At 37.8% G+C, this 18,510-nt stretch overlaps 2 protein-coding genes across 2 annotated transcripts; both read right to left on the reverse strand.

Moving 5' to 3' along the window:
- Positions 1–1,517: 1,517 nt before the first annotated feature.
- Positions 1,518–2,426, reverse strand: LOC149189550 (uncharacterized). The gene has a single exon (XM_089410273.1). It carries the CDS (start codon positions 2,424–2,426, stop codon positions 1,518–1,520), a length of 909 nt encoding a protein of 302 aa, XP_089266399.1.
- Positions 2,427–4,009: 1,583 nt separating this feature from the next.
- LOC149189551 (uncharacterized) lies at positions 4,010–5,502 on the reverse strand. The gene is made up of 2 exons (XM_089410274.1): positions 4,537–5,502; positions 4,010–4,354 (listed from the first exon to the last, which is right to left on the reverse strand). The coding sequence occupies exons 1-2, from the start codon at positions 5,500–5,502 to the stop codon at positions 4,010–4,012; spliced, it is 1,311 nt and encodes a 436-aa protein (XP_089266400.1).
- Positions 5,503–18,510: the final 13,008 nt, after the last annotated feature.

Genomic DNA, 18,510 nt, shown 5'->3' on the forward strand with positions numbered 1-18,510 from the left:
ATTATGGTCTCATATGATCAACTCCAATGCTGTTGCGCGCTCATTGCGGGATGCTGAAAATATTTCTGCCAATGTCCATTTCTTATCTGAGTTTTTTGTTTAGTTTATTGGCACTGAACATCTTCCCCGGTACATGACATACGTCAGTCCATGATATGTTACTATTTTGTTAAAATATATTAAGAAAATTATTTATGTTACTTTTTTTCTTCCTGAAAATTATTTACTTATTGCAATAAACTCCAAAATATATTAAGAAAAACTTTAAGATTACTTTATTTTTTCTACTTTCTAAATATTTAATCAGAACTTATTCACACCATCCTCCCAAATCTGGCAATAGTTTCATGGAAGAGCATTTATTTTTTAAATAAGGCTTTTAATAGTTATTAGAAAAATTATATTGATTTAATTTGTATCAAATATTTGTGTAATATTCAAATTAGAGTATTGAGATTTATCTCAAATGTAGTTATGTTGTTTTTTAATTAAATTAATAAAATGTATACTATGTCTATAACTATCATTGAACACTTAGTGTTAATTTATTCGGTTATTTTTATTACTTGTTTTTTAATTAGAAATATATTTACATATTAATTTTCTATAATTAATGACGACTATACTAATTTAAAATAGAATTATAATTTAATTGATTTATATATTTTTTAATATTAACAATGTGAAATATTTTATGAAATTTTTATTTTGATACTTAGAATGAATTAATACCCAATAATACTTATCAACCATTTAATTTATATTTAGTACACAAACTTTTTATAAATTCTTTATATTCATTACATAACTAAAATCAAATAAAATATTTATCTATCTTATTTCGTCAACAAGATGTTTATATATCTTATCCAAACAAATATTTATCGGATAATACTCATATAGCTTATTTAGTCAACAAAATGTTTATATATCTTATTTATATTTAACTTTATCACATTTTCCTTCAAACCTATATCTAAACAATTTCGTTCTATAACATAGATTGTTCATACTTGTCTTTTGACATAGATTGTTCATACTTATCTTTTGACTACACTCTCACTTTTCAACTAAATTTTTTTAGATTATTTTTTGGAAGTTGTCATCATTATTATATTTTATTTTGTATTTATTTTTATTTATCATATAATATTATATTTATTTTTAGTTATCTTTTTTTTCCCTTGGAAAAAAGTCGTAACTTCTATTAATATATAAGAAATTGCATTTTGTAGATGCTAAAGCATATGCAAATGGAGGCAGTGTTGCCTATCGAGTTCAAAAATAGACAAAAAAGGTTTCGTTATGTATCTCCACGCAGGGAGTCTTGGTAACAGCTCATACTGTTCCTGTGCCAGCTCTCTTATAGAGAGAAAAACTAAATCAAAATTTGCATTCTGTCTCTTCTCAGAGAGAGAATCTAAGTATCAAAATCGGTACCATATGTCCTGTGTAGTTCATCAAGTGCAGAAAATATAAATAACATAATATATACAAAGTTAAGCAAAATAAAGGGCCTATAGCCCATTTTCTCTGAGTTCCACAAATGGTCTGTGATAGTGCTGGTGGAAAGTCCCATCAATCTCTTCCTGTATCAGCCAGTCATCGCTCTGTCTAAGCGCTGCCTCTTTGGAAAGGTAGTCTGCCCCTGAATTTCGCTCCCTGTAAATGTGGCGACAGGCAAATGAGTCAAAAGTAGATATCAGTTTGTGAGCCTCTTCTAATATATGCCTCAATGAATATGCATTGCAGTGAGATGCTCTATTTAACCAATTGCAAACGATTTTGGAATCACCAAATAGTTGAAGATGTTTGCAATGCTTTTCTAATGCAAAATGTATGAGATGTTTTGCAGTGCATAGTTCAACATAATTGTTAGTTCCCCTGCCTAATCTCATTTGGATTTTGAAACAATGAGTTTCATTTAGATAAAGTATGGCACCACCACCACATCCCGCCTCTTGAGCAGAACCATCAAAGTATGCCCACGGTAATGATTTGTCTATGATTTCAAGCTTAATAATGCGGGGAGGGGTATTGGAGTCCTCCTCGGGTAGAAGATCGAAATCTGCAATAGTTTTGATCGTGATAGTGGGCCAATGGGGTATCTTGTGGTTAAATATAGATTGATTTCTTGCAATCCATAGTGACCAGCAAATAAGAAGAGGCATGTTCCTGGATTTGCCATTTTGATTTTCACACCATGTGCTCCAAGCGTCCATAATGTTGCGGCCATGCCAGTTATTTAAGCTTGGATAGTGAGCTATAATGGTGTTCCAATGCTCCTTGGTGATGGGGCAGTTAAGGAAGAGATGTTCAGTACTCTCCTCATCATTACGGCACAATTGACACCAGAAAGGGCCATGGAAAGATCTTTTCATCAAATTAAGACCCGTTGGAATCTTGTCAAACAAAATGTTCCACATAAGTAAACGGGTTCAAGGGGCAGCTTTGAGCTTCCAGAGTAATTTCCATATCGGGTTGATATCCTGGGGTTTGTACGGATCCATCAATCTAATATAACCCTCCTTGGGAGAGTATGATCCATGTTTGGCAAAAGCCCATATAATCTCATCCGGGCCTTCTGTTAGCCGAATATGAGCCTGGGTTAGAGCTTCCGTGTAGCCATGCCAATCATGGTGCCATTGTAAAGGAATGTCCAGATCGAGTGATGTTTTCCAGGCCTGTTGTAGTAAGGTAGAGTTGTTGCTATCTCCAATATGCCTGATGTGAGTGATATCCCTGCTGTGTAAGTATCGTAACAACTCTGCAGGAAATCTGTGCGCATTGCCACAACCAATCCATGGGTCCGTGCCTATACGGACAGCATTGCCCTCCTTGATTCTCCAAGTTATACCCTCCCGGATGAGTGGAATAGCGTTGATTACTGCCTTCCATATATTGGATGCATTGTTGTTTACTCTGTGTTGCTGTCTGAGCCAGTCCATCAGATTCATAGGCCAGATATATTTTGCATGTGCAACCCGGGTCCAAAGGCTATTTGTAGTGATAAGTTGCTAGCTGAGCTTAGCCACCAGGGCTTTGGAGAATAAGTCTAGCCTTTTAATTCCCCATCCTCCCCATTTCTTGGGCTTTGCTATCGTCTCCCATTTGACCCAGGCAAATAACCTGCCCGGTTGGTTGCCTCTCCATAGAAATCTGCAGCATAAGTTTTGAAGTCTGCTCAGTATACCCCTCGGTATCTAGGCAAGGGTCATCCAAAAAACAGGAGTAGCTTCGATCATAGCTTTTATAAGGACTAATCTTCCTGCATGGGAGAGGTATTTATGGTACCAAACATGTAGTCGCTTTTCCACTTTTGCAATGAGCCAAGTCCAGTCCGCGATCTTGTATCCATGGGGCTTAAGCCTGAAGCCCAGATATTTTAGACCATCTTCCAAATCTGTAATGTGAAGGGGAAGCGCTGAGTGGTGTACACAATCTCATGTTGTGTGCAACCAAAGGCTGTAAGCGTAGACTTATTGTCATTTATAATCATCCCCGTTGCCTGCTGAAAGAGATTGAAAATGTTCTGAAGGACCGTGGTATCACCAATACTACCATTTAAAAAAATGAGAACATCATCAACAAATAAAAGGTGGGTAAGTATGCAGTTCTCAGTGATCTTAATACCAGCCAATTGACTCCTGTTACGAGCTGTTATGATAGCTCTGCTTAATCCTTCCATGATTAGTAGAAAAAGTAAAGGGGAGAGTGGGCATCCCTGCCTGAGGCCCCTCTCCGAAAGGAAAAAAGGTGTGGCCTCCCCATTTAATAAAACACTATAAGATACATCCATAATACAACACATAATCCATTTAATATATGCATAAGGAAAACCAAGATGAGTCAGCAACAGTCTAATATAGAGCCAATTTGTTCTGTCAAAAGCCTTAGATAGGTCCACCTTCAAAATCATGCCTTTTAGTTTCCTCGTCTGCACTGAATGGAGGAGTTCCTGGGCCATGGCAATGGCCTCATGTATCTGTCTGTGTTGAAGGAAGGCGAACTATTCAGAGGATATGTGGCTGGATAGTATAGGCTTCAGGCGATTGGCGATGATCTTGTATAGACAGTTGCAAAGGGATATGGGTCTAAAATCATTGAAAGAGGAAGGATGGTCGGATTTCGGGATAAGGGCTATGAAGGTGGATTTGATGGCAGATGATATTCTTCCCCTCCTTCTGCAGTCCTCCACAATTTTGAGCAAGTCATCCCCCAGGATTTCAAAGAATGCTATATAGAACTCGATAGTCCACCCATCCGGGCCGGGACTCTTGTCTTTCTTAAACCATTTTATAGTTGCCTCAAGCTCTTCCTTCGACACTTCCTTCATCAGGTCCTCCGCATCCTCCTGTTCCACAAATCTAGGAAAGTGTTCAACCATCCGCATGATTTCCATAATATTAGCAGCCCTAGGAGCCTTGTATATGCTTTTAAAGTGCTTAGTGGCTAGACTAGCCAGGTCCCGCTGTGATGTTACAGATTGTCCCTGATCATTTTGAAGTTCCCAAATAGTATTTATGGCTTTCCTACCATTGGAAAATTTATGGTAGAATTGGTATTGTCATCACCTTCAGTGAGCCAGATAGCCCTGCTCCTGAGTCTCCAGCTCTCCTCCCTTTCCTTTAGAATTTGAGATCGCTTCGTGATGAGAGAGGTGTAGTGTTCTTTACATTCTTGTGATATGAAAGTGCCATCCGAAGATTCCTCGTGAGTGGCAATGGCCAACTCTGCTTCCCTTAGAGTGTTGTCATCACTCTTCCGCTTCTGATGTGCCCAGATTTTGGAGATCCCCTTCAGTTCTTTCAGTTTGCGGATGAATCCCTCAGTATGGTCCTCGTGTTCCGGTATAGGATTGGACTGCCAGAAGTCAGTGACCATTTGAATGTAAGAAGGGTCCTTGAGCCAAGAGGCATTGAATTTGAAAGGGCCTTTTGTTCTCTGATTTATGTCTTCCAGCTCCATGAAAATTGGCCGATGATCAGAAATGCCTCCAGTACCAACCCATTGTCTGATGCGAGGATGTGTGTTTAAGAATGCTTCTTTAATGAGATATCTGTCCAGCCTCCTAGCCAAACTATGATCTCCACTACGATTATTTGTCCAAGTATGTTGTATCCTGGCAGATGGGATGTCCACCCACTGATGCTCCTCCAGTAAGGTTGATATGGTATCAGTTAATCCATCTACTTGAGCCATGTGTCCCCAAGATTCACTAAAACCCAATGAGAAATTTAAATCCCCTCCAAGTATGATATTGTATGCCTGCAAAAACTCTGAGTCTAATAGGCATCTCCAGAAATTTTCCCTATCCATACAAGGTCCATATACATTCATAATACAGACTTCTGTATCCAATGAAGAGGCATATATATCCGCACCAATATATCCCCTACCTCCCCAGATATTCCTAATATCTACAGATTTGTTACATAAACCAATAGCAATGCCCCCTGATCTCCCGGTCGCGTCCAGGGCATGGAAGGTCCAATTCGGCATCCATGAATTAAGGATGGAAATAAGGGATTCAGCCGAACATAAGGTTTCTTGTAAAAAAATAATATCCACTGGATTCGAAGTAAGAAGTCTTCTGAGTGCTAGCTTTTTAGGAGGGCTAGCAATCCCTCTACAATTGAAGGAAAGAAACTTCATGGAGGGTGAGAGAAAGGGCCATTCCTTGCTCTAAGGGCCCTATCTATGGTTTGTTGTCGCCCAAGGGCAACCTCTTCACCCGCAGTGTGTCTAGCTCTAGTGAGATGAGATGGGCGACCCCTAGTGGGCTTATGAGAGGCCGAGGTAACCTCCAGGTCTAAACCAATCGCATCACACCCTCTATACCTCGTTCTGGAGCGAAGAGAGTATCAGGGGATACAGAGGGAGAGGGGAGGGGTATCGAGGGGAGGGAGGATGAAGTTAGTGAAGGGTGATAGGGGGAAATGATAGGAGGTGGAAGGGGAAGAGTGCAATGAATGGAGAAGGGAGGAGCTTGACCCCGAGTTCCTAAAAAAGCTTGCTCCAGAGGGGTAGTGGAAGCCGGAGATGATGAGGATAGAGGGGATGCAGTATTGTTTAAATGGGATGCAATAACAGCAGAAATACCAGAAAGAGGAGAATAGAGTGAGGAGGATGTAGATGACATACCCGGTGGAGAGATGTCCTCCTTGGCCGGACTGGAGCTCGCAGGCGGAGGAGATGATGGAGGGTTTGTGTCTTTGAAACCCTTATCAGTGCCCACTTCCTCTGGTACTCCTCGGGTGTCTTCTGCGTCCTTGTCGTTCTTCGCCAATTCAATATCCTTGTCAGGCAGAGTAGGGTTTTCTCTGGGCTGCTCCGTCTCCATGTCCTGGGCAGTACCCTTGTTCTTGCGATTGAGAGGACAATCCTTGAATAAGTGCCCCACCTTGTGGCATCTACGGCATCAATATGGTATGCCTTCGTAGTCGATCATCTGCTTGCGGGAGGTATCCCTCCACTGAATAGTAATATGCTCCTGCAGGCCACCCCGAGTATCCAAATTGATAAGGATCCTGGCATAAGCCATCATACCCGTGTATTGGTATGATTTGTCATATTCCATGTAGGTGTCGATAGCGTTTCCAATCCACCTGAAGATATCCTCAGACCAGTATTGTAGGGGAAGACCCGGGAGCCGAATCCATACCGGTCCAATACCAATTTGCTCAGTCTCCGGATCGAAAAGAGGCGTCCAGCATTTCAATAGAACCGGGGCATGTTCAAAATGCCAATAGGAGGACAAAACCCAGTTGGTATGGTCAGCTCGAGCAAATCTTAGTGCAAACCATCCCCTCACAAAAGTCTATACAAATGGGATGTCCACCAGATGGTGGCCCCAAACCTCTGATGCCCAGGTCTTCAGACGAGCAGCCATGTAGTTCCGTCCTCTGATGCGCCCTACCAAGACTCTGTCAGCAAAGTCCATTGTTTCTCCCCACTGTATGTCCTCTTCCAATCTGAGAAAAATGTCGTCCGCCTTGGACTTATGGCACCTGTATTTCTTCTTAGACCCTTGATAGTGAGACTGATGCGGCACCCTACCCGGCACTGGGCCTGTAGAAACAGGGGTAGGGTTAGGGTTTGACGAGGAGGGGTTAGGGTTTCCGACGGCAGAAGGTAAGGAACCGACGAGCGGCATAACGACGGTGAAACTGCCAGAAGGAGGAGCAAATGAAGCTGGGTGAGATATGTCGGCAGATCCAACGGGCACAGACTGTGGGTCAACATGTCGGGGCGGCACCTTAGAAACAGGGAGGTCCAAACCAGAGTTAGGGTTTAGACAGTCAGTAACGAACCCAAGGGTAGCCGGGGAAGACAGAGGAGTTGAGAGTGACAGCCATGTGAGCGGTTCATCCGGGAGAACGACAAACTGTGACTGAGACGGTCCCGCATAAGAGAATGTAGGAAAATTTCTGGAGCCAAAGCTATACATACCTACAGATGCGGAGTACGTGTATCGCCAGATGGAAACCCCTTCCAACGGATCTTCAGAATAATCAACGGCATCGAGGTCATCCATGTTGACAGCTGCACCTAGAAATGGAGGAAACCTCGAGAATGCTGGTAAAACGGAGAATAAACAAATATGGTAACGGACTGCTAGGGATAAAGACAGGGGTAACAGTCGGGCGTCGGAAATGTAACAGTCGGGTGAAACGAAAACAACAGGTTAAAAAAACCCCTTAATACCCTGACAGGATGCTGGTAGATATGGTAGGCAATGACCGTAGAGATACAAATGCGTGGCTAATAGTCCTCAGGGTTATTCTGAAACCTGGTCATGGGTTATTTGCAGTAACATGCAGTGCCCAAACCCTCAACCGAAACCCTCGCGAAAGCTTAACCGCAGAGCCATTTTTCCCCCCATATTTATTTTTAGTTATCATTTAAATATTATATATTTTTATATTAAAAATATATTTTACGAATAGAATTTGTCCAATTATAGTGAATCAATATTTTTTGTTTCTAGTTATTGTTAATTTCTCCACACTACGCTAGTTGTTAGAGGTACTATTTTTTATCCACGCCACTCTAATTGTTAGAGGTACTATTACTAGTCTTATGTCATTAGCAATGTTGTAGGACTATTGGAAAACAAAAACAAAACAAAAAAATTCTCATTCATGTATGTCTTTGACACTAACTTAACGATACTTAAACTAAGCAAGAGTATCTACAATGTAGCCCTTATTCAAATGTGACCGTGATTTTATACCTTTCAAAGTTCAATAACTAAACTAAGTGACAGGGAACGCTAGCTATGCGACCTTGTTTTTCATATAATTGGTTTCTTGGATATGAAATCAAATATCCAACCAATGATTTACTCCTTTGCTAATGAGGAAATTAAAATCAAATGAGGAAAATTCAGCGTAAAAATGTTGAAAATGACTAGAACACGTACTTGGTTTCCTGGATATGAAATCAAATATCTAGCCAATGATTTCTGCATTTTCTAATGAGGCAATTAGAATCAAACAAGGAAAATTCAGCCTAAAATATATCAAAAATTACTAGAATTGATGTTGTCGATACCAAAAATGGATTCATAGGCCTCAAGAAAATCAAGTCACCCACATTATGCAATCTAAGCATTTCAATTTCACCATTCCAACATTATGAAAAATGAATGTTAGATTCCAATTAAAATCAAGTTGGGAAGGAACATCCATATGAACCGAATTGATTGTGATATGGGATAACAGGCCCCATAAGGCATCAATTCCAATATCATAAGTGCTTGCCCATATGAACGACCACGAATTTGATTAATTAATCTACACGCTTTATGAGCAGACATCCGTATATTTCTCGCCAAAGCTCGTATCTCTGGACCTAGACTATTATTTCCCATTGACTCCATCCTCCCCAATGAATGACAAGTCTTTCTCAATTAACGACAAGATTTCTTATCATTTCTTGCATGTCCCTAAAAAAGTAGAGTAGGTGCAAATTCCCCCAATTTGTGGTCTACCATACGATCTGTTACATAAATGGGTAAATATTCATTCCCATTATGAACATCAATTGTATGACCGATCATTGCGGGTACAATGACAGATTCCCGTGACCAAGTAACTATTATCTTCTTTTCTTCTTTTATGTTTAGATTTTTTATTTTCCTAAATGAATGATTAGCCATAAAAGGATTTTTTCAGTGAACGTGCCATGATCAATTACCTTTCTTTCCTTTTTTTTATGGATATCCAACCATTCTTACTCACGTCGATGAAGGATTGAAGCATCACTGTATCTATTTATCTTCCGACTTTTCTTTCCAAGTGCACTATAGCCCCAAGGGGTCACAGGTTTTTTCCTGCCAATTGGGATTCTTCCTTCCCCACCTCCATGAGGATGGTCTACAGGGTTCATAGCTACTCCTCTTACCTCAAAACGCTTACCCAACCAACATTTAGCTCCGGCTTTACCGAAACTTCTAATGTTTGTAGTGATATTACCCACTTGTCCAATTGTGATTGAGCAGTTCTCAGATATTAAACGAACTTCTCCAGATGGTAATCTTAATGTGGCCGATCAATCTTCTTTTGCGATCAGTGCTGCTACAGCACCTACCACTCTAGCCAATTGTCCACCCTTTCCAAGTGTTATTTCTATGTTGTGTATAGTTGTGCCTAAGGGCATATTGGTTGAAGTAGATTCTTATTCTGATGAATAAAAATCCCTTCCCAAACTATACAAGCCTCTCTTAGGGCATACAACTTTCTGGATGTATATATATATATATATATATATATATATATATATATATATATATATGATGTGGTTCACGGACACCCTAGTCAACGGGTGGCGCTACGTCCACGGAAAAATCTGGGTTGATCGACCCTGAAGGGAATCTAGCCCTGCGGCCCACTAACAAGGCCTAACCCCAAGGGCTTAGAGGAGAGTGGACCTTGTGACCTCCCGATGGAGAGGCATTGATTTTGACCAACTAAGCTAACCCTTGGGGCTTCTGGATGTATATTATATTCACATATATTGAATAAATATAATTGAGATGAGAAGGAGCATCTATTGTATTCTCTATGTCCTGATTCTCTACATCTTAGGTCTCTTTATTCCATCATCTAGCTTATATTCTTTATGTAGCATTTAGAATGAATGACTTTATCAAATTACGCTTAAACTTTCATATGTTATGGATAACGTAGGAGGCATATTAAACATCTTTTTCTCTTCTCTCTTTTTACTTTTTTCCTCTCCCCATCTTTTTCTTTTGGGAATTACTACCATTATCCAGCTCTGAATCCGCCTCTGGCCATCAAATCAAATGTGAGTAACTTGTCTTTTTAGAGGGTGCCTCTATCCCATTTTGTTCATGCATCGGACAAACATTCTGTTCCTCTCCATATTATCATATCTTCGCAACCAATGATCCGATATGAACAATTTTTTAATCCAATCACCTGTTGTCATCTATCCTCAATTTCCCTTTGGGGTTCGTCCCGTAAAAGTGTCCTAGTTGGATCAGTGATAGATTTATAAGTTTCATTGTAAACCCAACCGTTTGCTTCCGATCATGTAAATTAATAATTCAAACCACACTCGGAGGTAGGGCATTTCCTATTGATATAGGAGCTTTTGGACCATAAAGAATAGTATCTCCAATCATGACCCCTCTGGGATGCAGAACATACCTCTTATCGCCATTCTTGTAATGCATCTTGCAAATATATGCACTTCTATTAGGGTCGTATTCTATGGTTACAATTTCTCCTTATATGTGTTCCTTATTCCGTCGAAAATCAATTTGACGATACAAACGCTTGTGACCCCCTCGCCTGTGTCTTGCGGTAATAATTCCTCTTCCATTACACCTTTCCCACAATGATGTTGTCGAGAGGTCAATTTCTTCTATGAGTCCAACTGCACTCTTCCATCGAAACCTGATACAGATCTATTGCGTGTATCCGGAGTTAAAATTCTATATGAAAGGATGGCCATTTAGTTTCAAATTTGAAATCTTATTGTTCTGAAAAGAGTGGAATAGAATCACCGGTTCTAAGTGTAATAATCATACGTTTACAACGTATTAGATGTCATATCATTGACCCTCTCTTTCCTCCTTTTTCAAGGAGCCGATAATTGTTCATAGCTATTACTTTAACATCGAAGAAATGTTCAATCCAATTTTTAATCTTTTTTTGTTTGATTGTGAATCGACGTTAGAAGTATATTGGTTCCTTTCCAATAGACGAATACTTTTCTCTGTAAGTACTACATATTTCACTTCATCCGTAAAAATTTTCCCTCCTCTTATATTTTTTTCCCGTAAAGCCTGTAGCTATTATTATATCGGATCATATACCATTTTAATTATACAGATATATCATAGTTTAGGTATAGAAGTTATGCACGAACGTAATGCTCATAACTTTCCTCTGGATCTAGCCGCTATTGAATCTATTTCAATAGGCGGATAATACTCTGATGGATTGTTATCATGTATTGCTTAATTGAAGCATACCAAGCCTTTTGTTTTATTGAAAGGCTTGGTATGCTTCAATTGTTTGGCGTTATTCTTCATACTTTTTCCCATTCCATCAATAATGGATATGTGCAGTTCCCCTGCATCTAGCAGGAATTGAACTCGTGAGTTCGCCAATTATGAGTTGGGCACTTTAACCATTCAACTATGGACGCTAGATAAAGATCATCAACATATTCATTCTATAATATGAGTATAGACTCAAATCTAAAATTGGGTATTTCGAGGTTGGGACCCATTTACATTCTTTCTCATACTTGATTCATGTCAAATATTATCAATACACATTCAAATAACATTTCATTGAATGAATTTGATAATAAGCCATGGACAAAACAAACAATAATATGCGAATCAATTAGTATTGATTGTATTTATTGTTCGGTCCTTTGGTCTTCCACTCATGGTGGGTGGGAGAATAATGAAGAAGTTGATGAAAAAATATAAGAATTTGATCTATTTCAAAGGAGTATATTCATGTTCCTATTTCCCTAATATAATACTTTCTCGCTGGATATTTTCATTAATATCTAGTCTCATTCCTACCTATTCTTGCATCCTTGATTTCCAGAGCTTTGGCTCCCATTGGTCAAGAACCGGACTACTAGTTACGAATCAAGTATCAAACCAATAGGAAGATACTTGGATCCGATCTAAGATCAGTATATCTTTGCTCCAGTTCTTGTTGTTCTTGATGTTGGAACAATCTCCCTTTCTCTATGGGCTATGAGTTCTAGTATACGAGGTATATCTGCATTTATAGGAGCTTCAATTCTCGTGCTTATTTTCATCGTTGGTTCAGTCCATGCGTGGCAAAAAGGAACATTGGAATGGTCCTTAATTTCCGGGTGGGGGAGGGAAGTACAAAATGACATAAAGCCAATGATGAATCCTATGAAGTTACCTTTACTCGATCAAACAGTTTTGAATCCAGATATTTCAACTACCCCAAACAATCTGTGGAACGAATTGGGCCAGAGTCTCCTATTGATGACCGCTCCTTTATAGTGTTAATTGTGGTTTCATCGAATTCGCTTCATTAATAGATTCACGATTCGACTCCGATCATTACGGTCTGGTACCAAGATCTGGTCCTAGACAAACTTACCTCATTATAACAGCGGGCACTGTGACCATGAAAAAGGCTCCTTCTGTAGTGATATTTATTATATGAACAAATACCGGAACCAAAATATGTAGGTTCCTTGGGAGCATGTACTATCACAGAGAAATGTTTGGTACAGATTCTTATAGTACCATTCGCAAAGTAGATAAGTTAATTCTTGTGGATGTCTATTTGCTAGATTGCCCACTTGAACCAGAGGCTATTATAAATGCTATAACGAAACTTCATGAAAGAAAAGATAGTTTGATGGATATATGAGGCCCGAACTCCAACAAGGAAAGAAGAAAATATTTCACTATAAATCATAGGGATCATCATATTGGATCTAGTATTCATACTAGAAACTATGGTCAAAAGTTATTACATCAATCTTATGAACCTCAATTTGAATCTACTTTTGAGATACCCTCTACAACGTTTGGATCTACTTCAACTCTGCAATTATAGATCTATCATTGGGATAATATATCTCATTTCGATTCGGATGGAATAGGATGAATAGATTCTGACTAGTATCGAGCCGAATTCTTAGTCCCACCATCAAATCTTGACTTCTGAGTTCTTGATCCTACTTTTTTATATGTATAGAGTATCGAGATTCAATTGGGACGGACAAAGAGGGATAATATGAGCAAAGAAGAGGGAGAGAACAGATTGATCCATCTATCTATTTTTATCGTGGTGTCTCTGTATGTAGATATACATCTAGATAGAATAGATTTAGATAGATGGATATGGAGACATGGATATTGACATCTTGACAGGAACCAAATTTGCACTGGTGGCACGAGGATTTTTAGTCCTTTGCTTTACCAACTGAGCTATCCCAGCTCCTCCCTGTGGATCATCCTGGTACAGTGTTTTAACTTGTGTCAACTAAAAAGAAGTATAAAGATATTTTTACTAGTTTTTAGAATGATCTTTATTATTTTCGATCTGGAAGTCACTAATATGATAAAAATGGACTACAATTGAATAATTTCAAAATGATCTAATCTATGTAGATCATATATCACAAAATCAATTGATCATATGATCAACTTATTAACAGTTCAACTCGACTTGTCATAAGATGGATGAAAAGATTCATGTTCTAATTTCTTCTCTTCATGAAAAAAAAGAAAAGAAAAAATAGCAAGGTAAAAGAATCAAGAAATTAAAATGGATTCGAACCAATGGAATTGGAGGACATAGATCAGTCCGTCGAGAACGAACCTAGGTGGGGAAAGAGGGACTTGAACCCTCACGGTCTATAAAACCAACAGATTTTCCTCCTACCGCAATTTGCATTGTTGTTGACATTGACAGGTAGAATTAGACTCTATCTTTATCCTCGTCCAACCATTTATTCCAAAAACTGATTCAATTCTCCATCTAGAGTAGATAAGTTCATAATTGGATTACTTAATGTCAAATCAGTACTTCAACTCGAATCTGGCATCTATCTTATGAATAAAATGCTTGGAACGATTCAAGTTCTGATCGCCAGTTTTTTCTGATTTTATATAACATCTCTCTCCACTTTTGAGGTGTAAATAGAGCGTTCTATAACTATAGTATTGAACCAAATAAGATTCATTTGTTAGAATGGATTTCATTGAGTCTCTGCACCTATCCCCTTCCTATCTTAGGAGAAGAAACATTGTCTTCATGAACTGGATTTGGCTCAGGATTACCCTTTCAAAATATCCCAAGGTTCCCTGGATTTGGAAGCTATCATCCATACCAAGGCTCAATTCGATCAAGTCCGTGGCGTCTACCAATTCTGCCATATCCCCTTCTCGAAGAACAAGATCATACCTTGATCTAATCCTATTATGTAATATCCATCAACGTTATTCATTGGATATTTGCTCAATAGTGGGTGGGAGAAATATCCTCCCCTACTCCCCTTCTCTCACCATCTCTATCTCTACCCAATCGAATATGATTGGGAATCATTATATTATTTCTCCATTTGAAATGCAACGTTATTATCCTCCCCTAGTCAATTTGGAAGAGTGAGTAAAACAATCGATATCAATGAAACCAACCTTCTCCTTTCTTTCCCTTGAAGGAATCTACAGTCAAACAATGTTCCGTTGTAATCATAATCTGGATTGCGTCATTGAATTTGATTCGTGCTATAATCATTAGGATTCCAAAGGAATCTATGGATCTCACACCAATGAAATGGGAAGTGATATTCCATCGAGCCTACTTAGCTCAGAGGTTAGAGCATCGCACTTGTAATGCGATGGTCATCGATTCGATCTCGATAGTTGGCTCTTTTCTGTTCCTCTCATTTCCATAATCCATAAAGTTTTGTTAGGATCAAGATGGAATGGAGAATACTCTTACGATCATTCGTCGGATCCGTCATGCCATGATCATTTACTCCCAACTAGGAACGAGATGAATGAAATGATTGGAGCTATTAGGATCTATAACAAATTGGAGAAAGATCTTTGTTTTCCATTTAAAGGAATTCCAGTAGTACTCATACGGGTTATACTATTTTTTTTTCTTTCTAGCACTATTTGTTAATTGAATAAGGAGTTTCTATGTCCCATTATCGGGGACCTTGTTTAAAAATAATACGTTGTCTAAAAACTTCACCAGTGTTCATTAGTAAAAGACCCAAAAACAAAAAGGATTCCATGAACCGATCTTCTTCCAAGAAAATATCTCAATATCGTATCTGGCTAGCAGAAAAACAGAAATTGTGTTTTCATTATGGACTAGCGGAGCGACAATTGTTGAAATATGTTTGTATTGCTAGAAGAGCCAAAGGCTCAACGGGTCAAGTCCTATTGCAATTACTTGAAATGCGTTTAAATAATATTATTTTTCAATTGGGTATGGCTCCCACCATTCCCAAAGCTAGACAAGTAATGAATCATGGACATATCCGGGTCAATGACCATATGGTAAATATACCAAATTACCCTTGCAAACCTCAAGATGTGATTACTATAAGAGATCAACAAAGATTGAGAGCTATCATTAAGAAGAATATAGATTTGTTTCAAAGGGATAAATTGCCAAATCATTTGACTTTTCATTCCTTACAATATAAAAGATTCATCAATCAAATAATAGATAGTAAATGGATCAATTTGAAGATTAATGAATTATTGGTCATAGAGTATTACTCCCTTCAAGCTTGAATCGAGAATGAAATGAAAGGGAAGGGTTGGTTGTTGGGCACCTGGGAATTATGTTCTTCTCCCTTCTTTTTCCCTTCCCCGAAGGAGACATTTTATGATCATTCCGTACGTTATTTTTTATCTACGATAAATTTTTTTATTGCTTCTTAAAATAGTCTTGACTTTTCCCATACCACGAACCAATGTTCATTCTATTTTCTCTATTACAAATAAAGGTAGATTGATCCTGGAATTAGGAAATAGTCCTATTGGGATTCAATAAATTGGAAAAACAATGGATGAGACGGAAATCGTAGGGCGAAGATACGGAAAGAGAGGTATTCAAACCCTCGGTAAGTAGAAGCCTACATAGAAATTCCAATGCTACGCCTTGAACCGCTCGACCATCTTTCCTATGAGATCTCTTGGTTCTAATTAAGAAAATGAGTCAATAGCAACTTTCTTACAAATTCTTTTTGTTCGAGTACAAACAGTTCAATCTTTCGGAAATAAATAGATAATAAATAAGGTAATGATTCAATCACCCCCCCCCCCTCGAAAAGACGAAAGAACATTTTCTCCAACTTCCTCCTATTTTAGGAAATCCTCAATCATCCCTGTTAATCTGAAGTATTTAGATCACCTAATCAATAATTTAAGACAGATTAACTGATCCATTCCATATTATGATCATATATAGATCTGTTGTGATCATCTTATCAATTGTATAAGAACTAATTCTTTGGCAATGATCATGTGTCATGATGACTATATTTTCCCGATATTCGTTTATCTATATGGATAAAGCACATAATTGTTGGGTAGGCATTTCATCCTCATTATGCAATGCTCGATCGTTTAACTCTTTCTTTATTCGGATCATAATCGAACTGGACTTCCCAAGTTTACCCAATCTAGTATTCTTTTAATACAAGCCTTTTTCCATTATTATTCATATTACTAATGAACAATTATTCAAATTATTCCCTATCTATTCCCATTTTAAATAATAAATTGGAATAGATTGGAATAGATAGAATGAGAACATATTTACAATTGTAAGGAAATATACTCTTTGAAAATATACTCTCCAACAATATGAAATATACTCTTTGAAAATGACCCTTGATAATTTGAAAAGTTATGGCTAGCAATGACTTACAAACTTGGTAATGCAAAAATATCTCAACGGTGGTAATAAGGTGGCCTTAATGGTCCCTTGTCAATTGGGGCCTTACGTACAGTTATTTGAAACGTTGAAACAATTTGACGAATTAAAGGATTACATATATTTCAACGTAATCATTCCCTAATCTATGCGGTTGTGGCATGATTTCCATTGTATTTCCCCTAGTTCCAATTGGTAAGAATAAAACAATGATGGTTTGCCTATCAACCATTTATTATTCTGTGTCCCACATCTTTGCATATAGTAATAACATATGTAGTATCAATCATCAAGATTGCTATAAATAATTTAATTTCATTGAATTACATAAAATATCACAAGTTTTTTCCCTATCAATGTTAAAACTTAAAAGATTCTGTTAAAACCCTTCTACAAAATTTTTAAAAGATTTAAAGTTCAATAAATAATTTTAAACAATTCATTCACTAAGATTACAAGACAGCCAACTCTTACTAATGAATATATAACATATCATTGCAATTATAACTGAAAGGGCCACCAACGTTTCCTTAAACAGTGCCAAGTCTGCTACCATTGTTAGTATGCCATCGCCTTGGTGTACCATTGTTAGTATGCCATCACCTTGATGTAGGAAAAACAAGGACTTCAATTGTATTGTTACTAGGTATTTGTTGTAGGAAAACAAAGACTTTGATTGGTTGGTCACTGTAAATGTACTATTTGTTTGATATTTCTTTTTCTATTCTATTTTTCTATATGATTATTATTATTATTATTGTAGAATGAAAGTCCCACAAAACATCGAATAATCTTATTTAACAAAAAAATTTCATTATATTTTCACATGTATCCAGTTAAACCACAAATTAAAAATCCAATTCTACTCCCAATTTCTGCAGTCTGCCGATCTCCTTTCAGACAAGAATCAACAATGTATACCATCACCTGACTTGCATCCTTTCTTTATTCTGTGTAAAATTAGTATTCTTCCCCAACCACATTACATACTCGCACCAATTGATGTTTATGGGCGTTCACTTTATCTCTATATTTACGCACATGCACATCAATTTTCCCTACCAATATTAATTTGATTTACTTCTCTCTATTTGCAGGCCAATATCAGGAGTATTCTATTGTTCAAATACTCTCTATCATAAAAAGGACACCAACATAATTGAGGTCACCTGGTTTCATAAAAATGGAAGAATATATCGCTTACCCTTCATGATGAATAATGCATGTCTCCTGTAATTATAATTAAACAAACATCTAACTGCAGTTACAGACATCCCAAACCAATGCAAGAACATGGATGCCTAATAAGCTACAAATGAGCCCTAAGCCTTGCCAACTCAAATAATCAACAAGTATTCAGAAAACCTCAATTAGTTCTTTTTGAATAGGCATATCCTACTTTTATATGAATACTCAAGCAACATAAATTAGTTTATTAAAACAGAAATCCTATCTTACGCTGATAAACAGCCCCCGGATTTGCAAGCAAATTGGTTAAAGCAACATAGCATAGCCTCGGAATAATTTATCATACCTCTACCAATCCATGCTTCAACAT

The sequence above is a fragment of the Pinus tabuliformis genome, chromosome 3_1 (assembly GCF_031772625.1).
Source record: "Pinus tabuliformis cultivar Carrire ecotype Pingquan chromosome 3_1, CPIR1, whole genome shotgun sequence".
Taxonomy (NCBI): Eukaryota; Viridiplantae; Streptophyta; class Pinopsida; order Pinales; family Pinaceae; genus Pinus; species Pinus tabuliformis.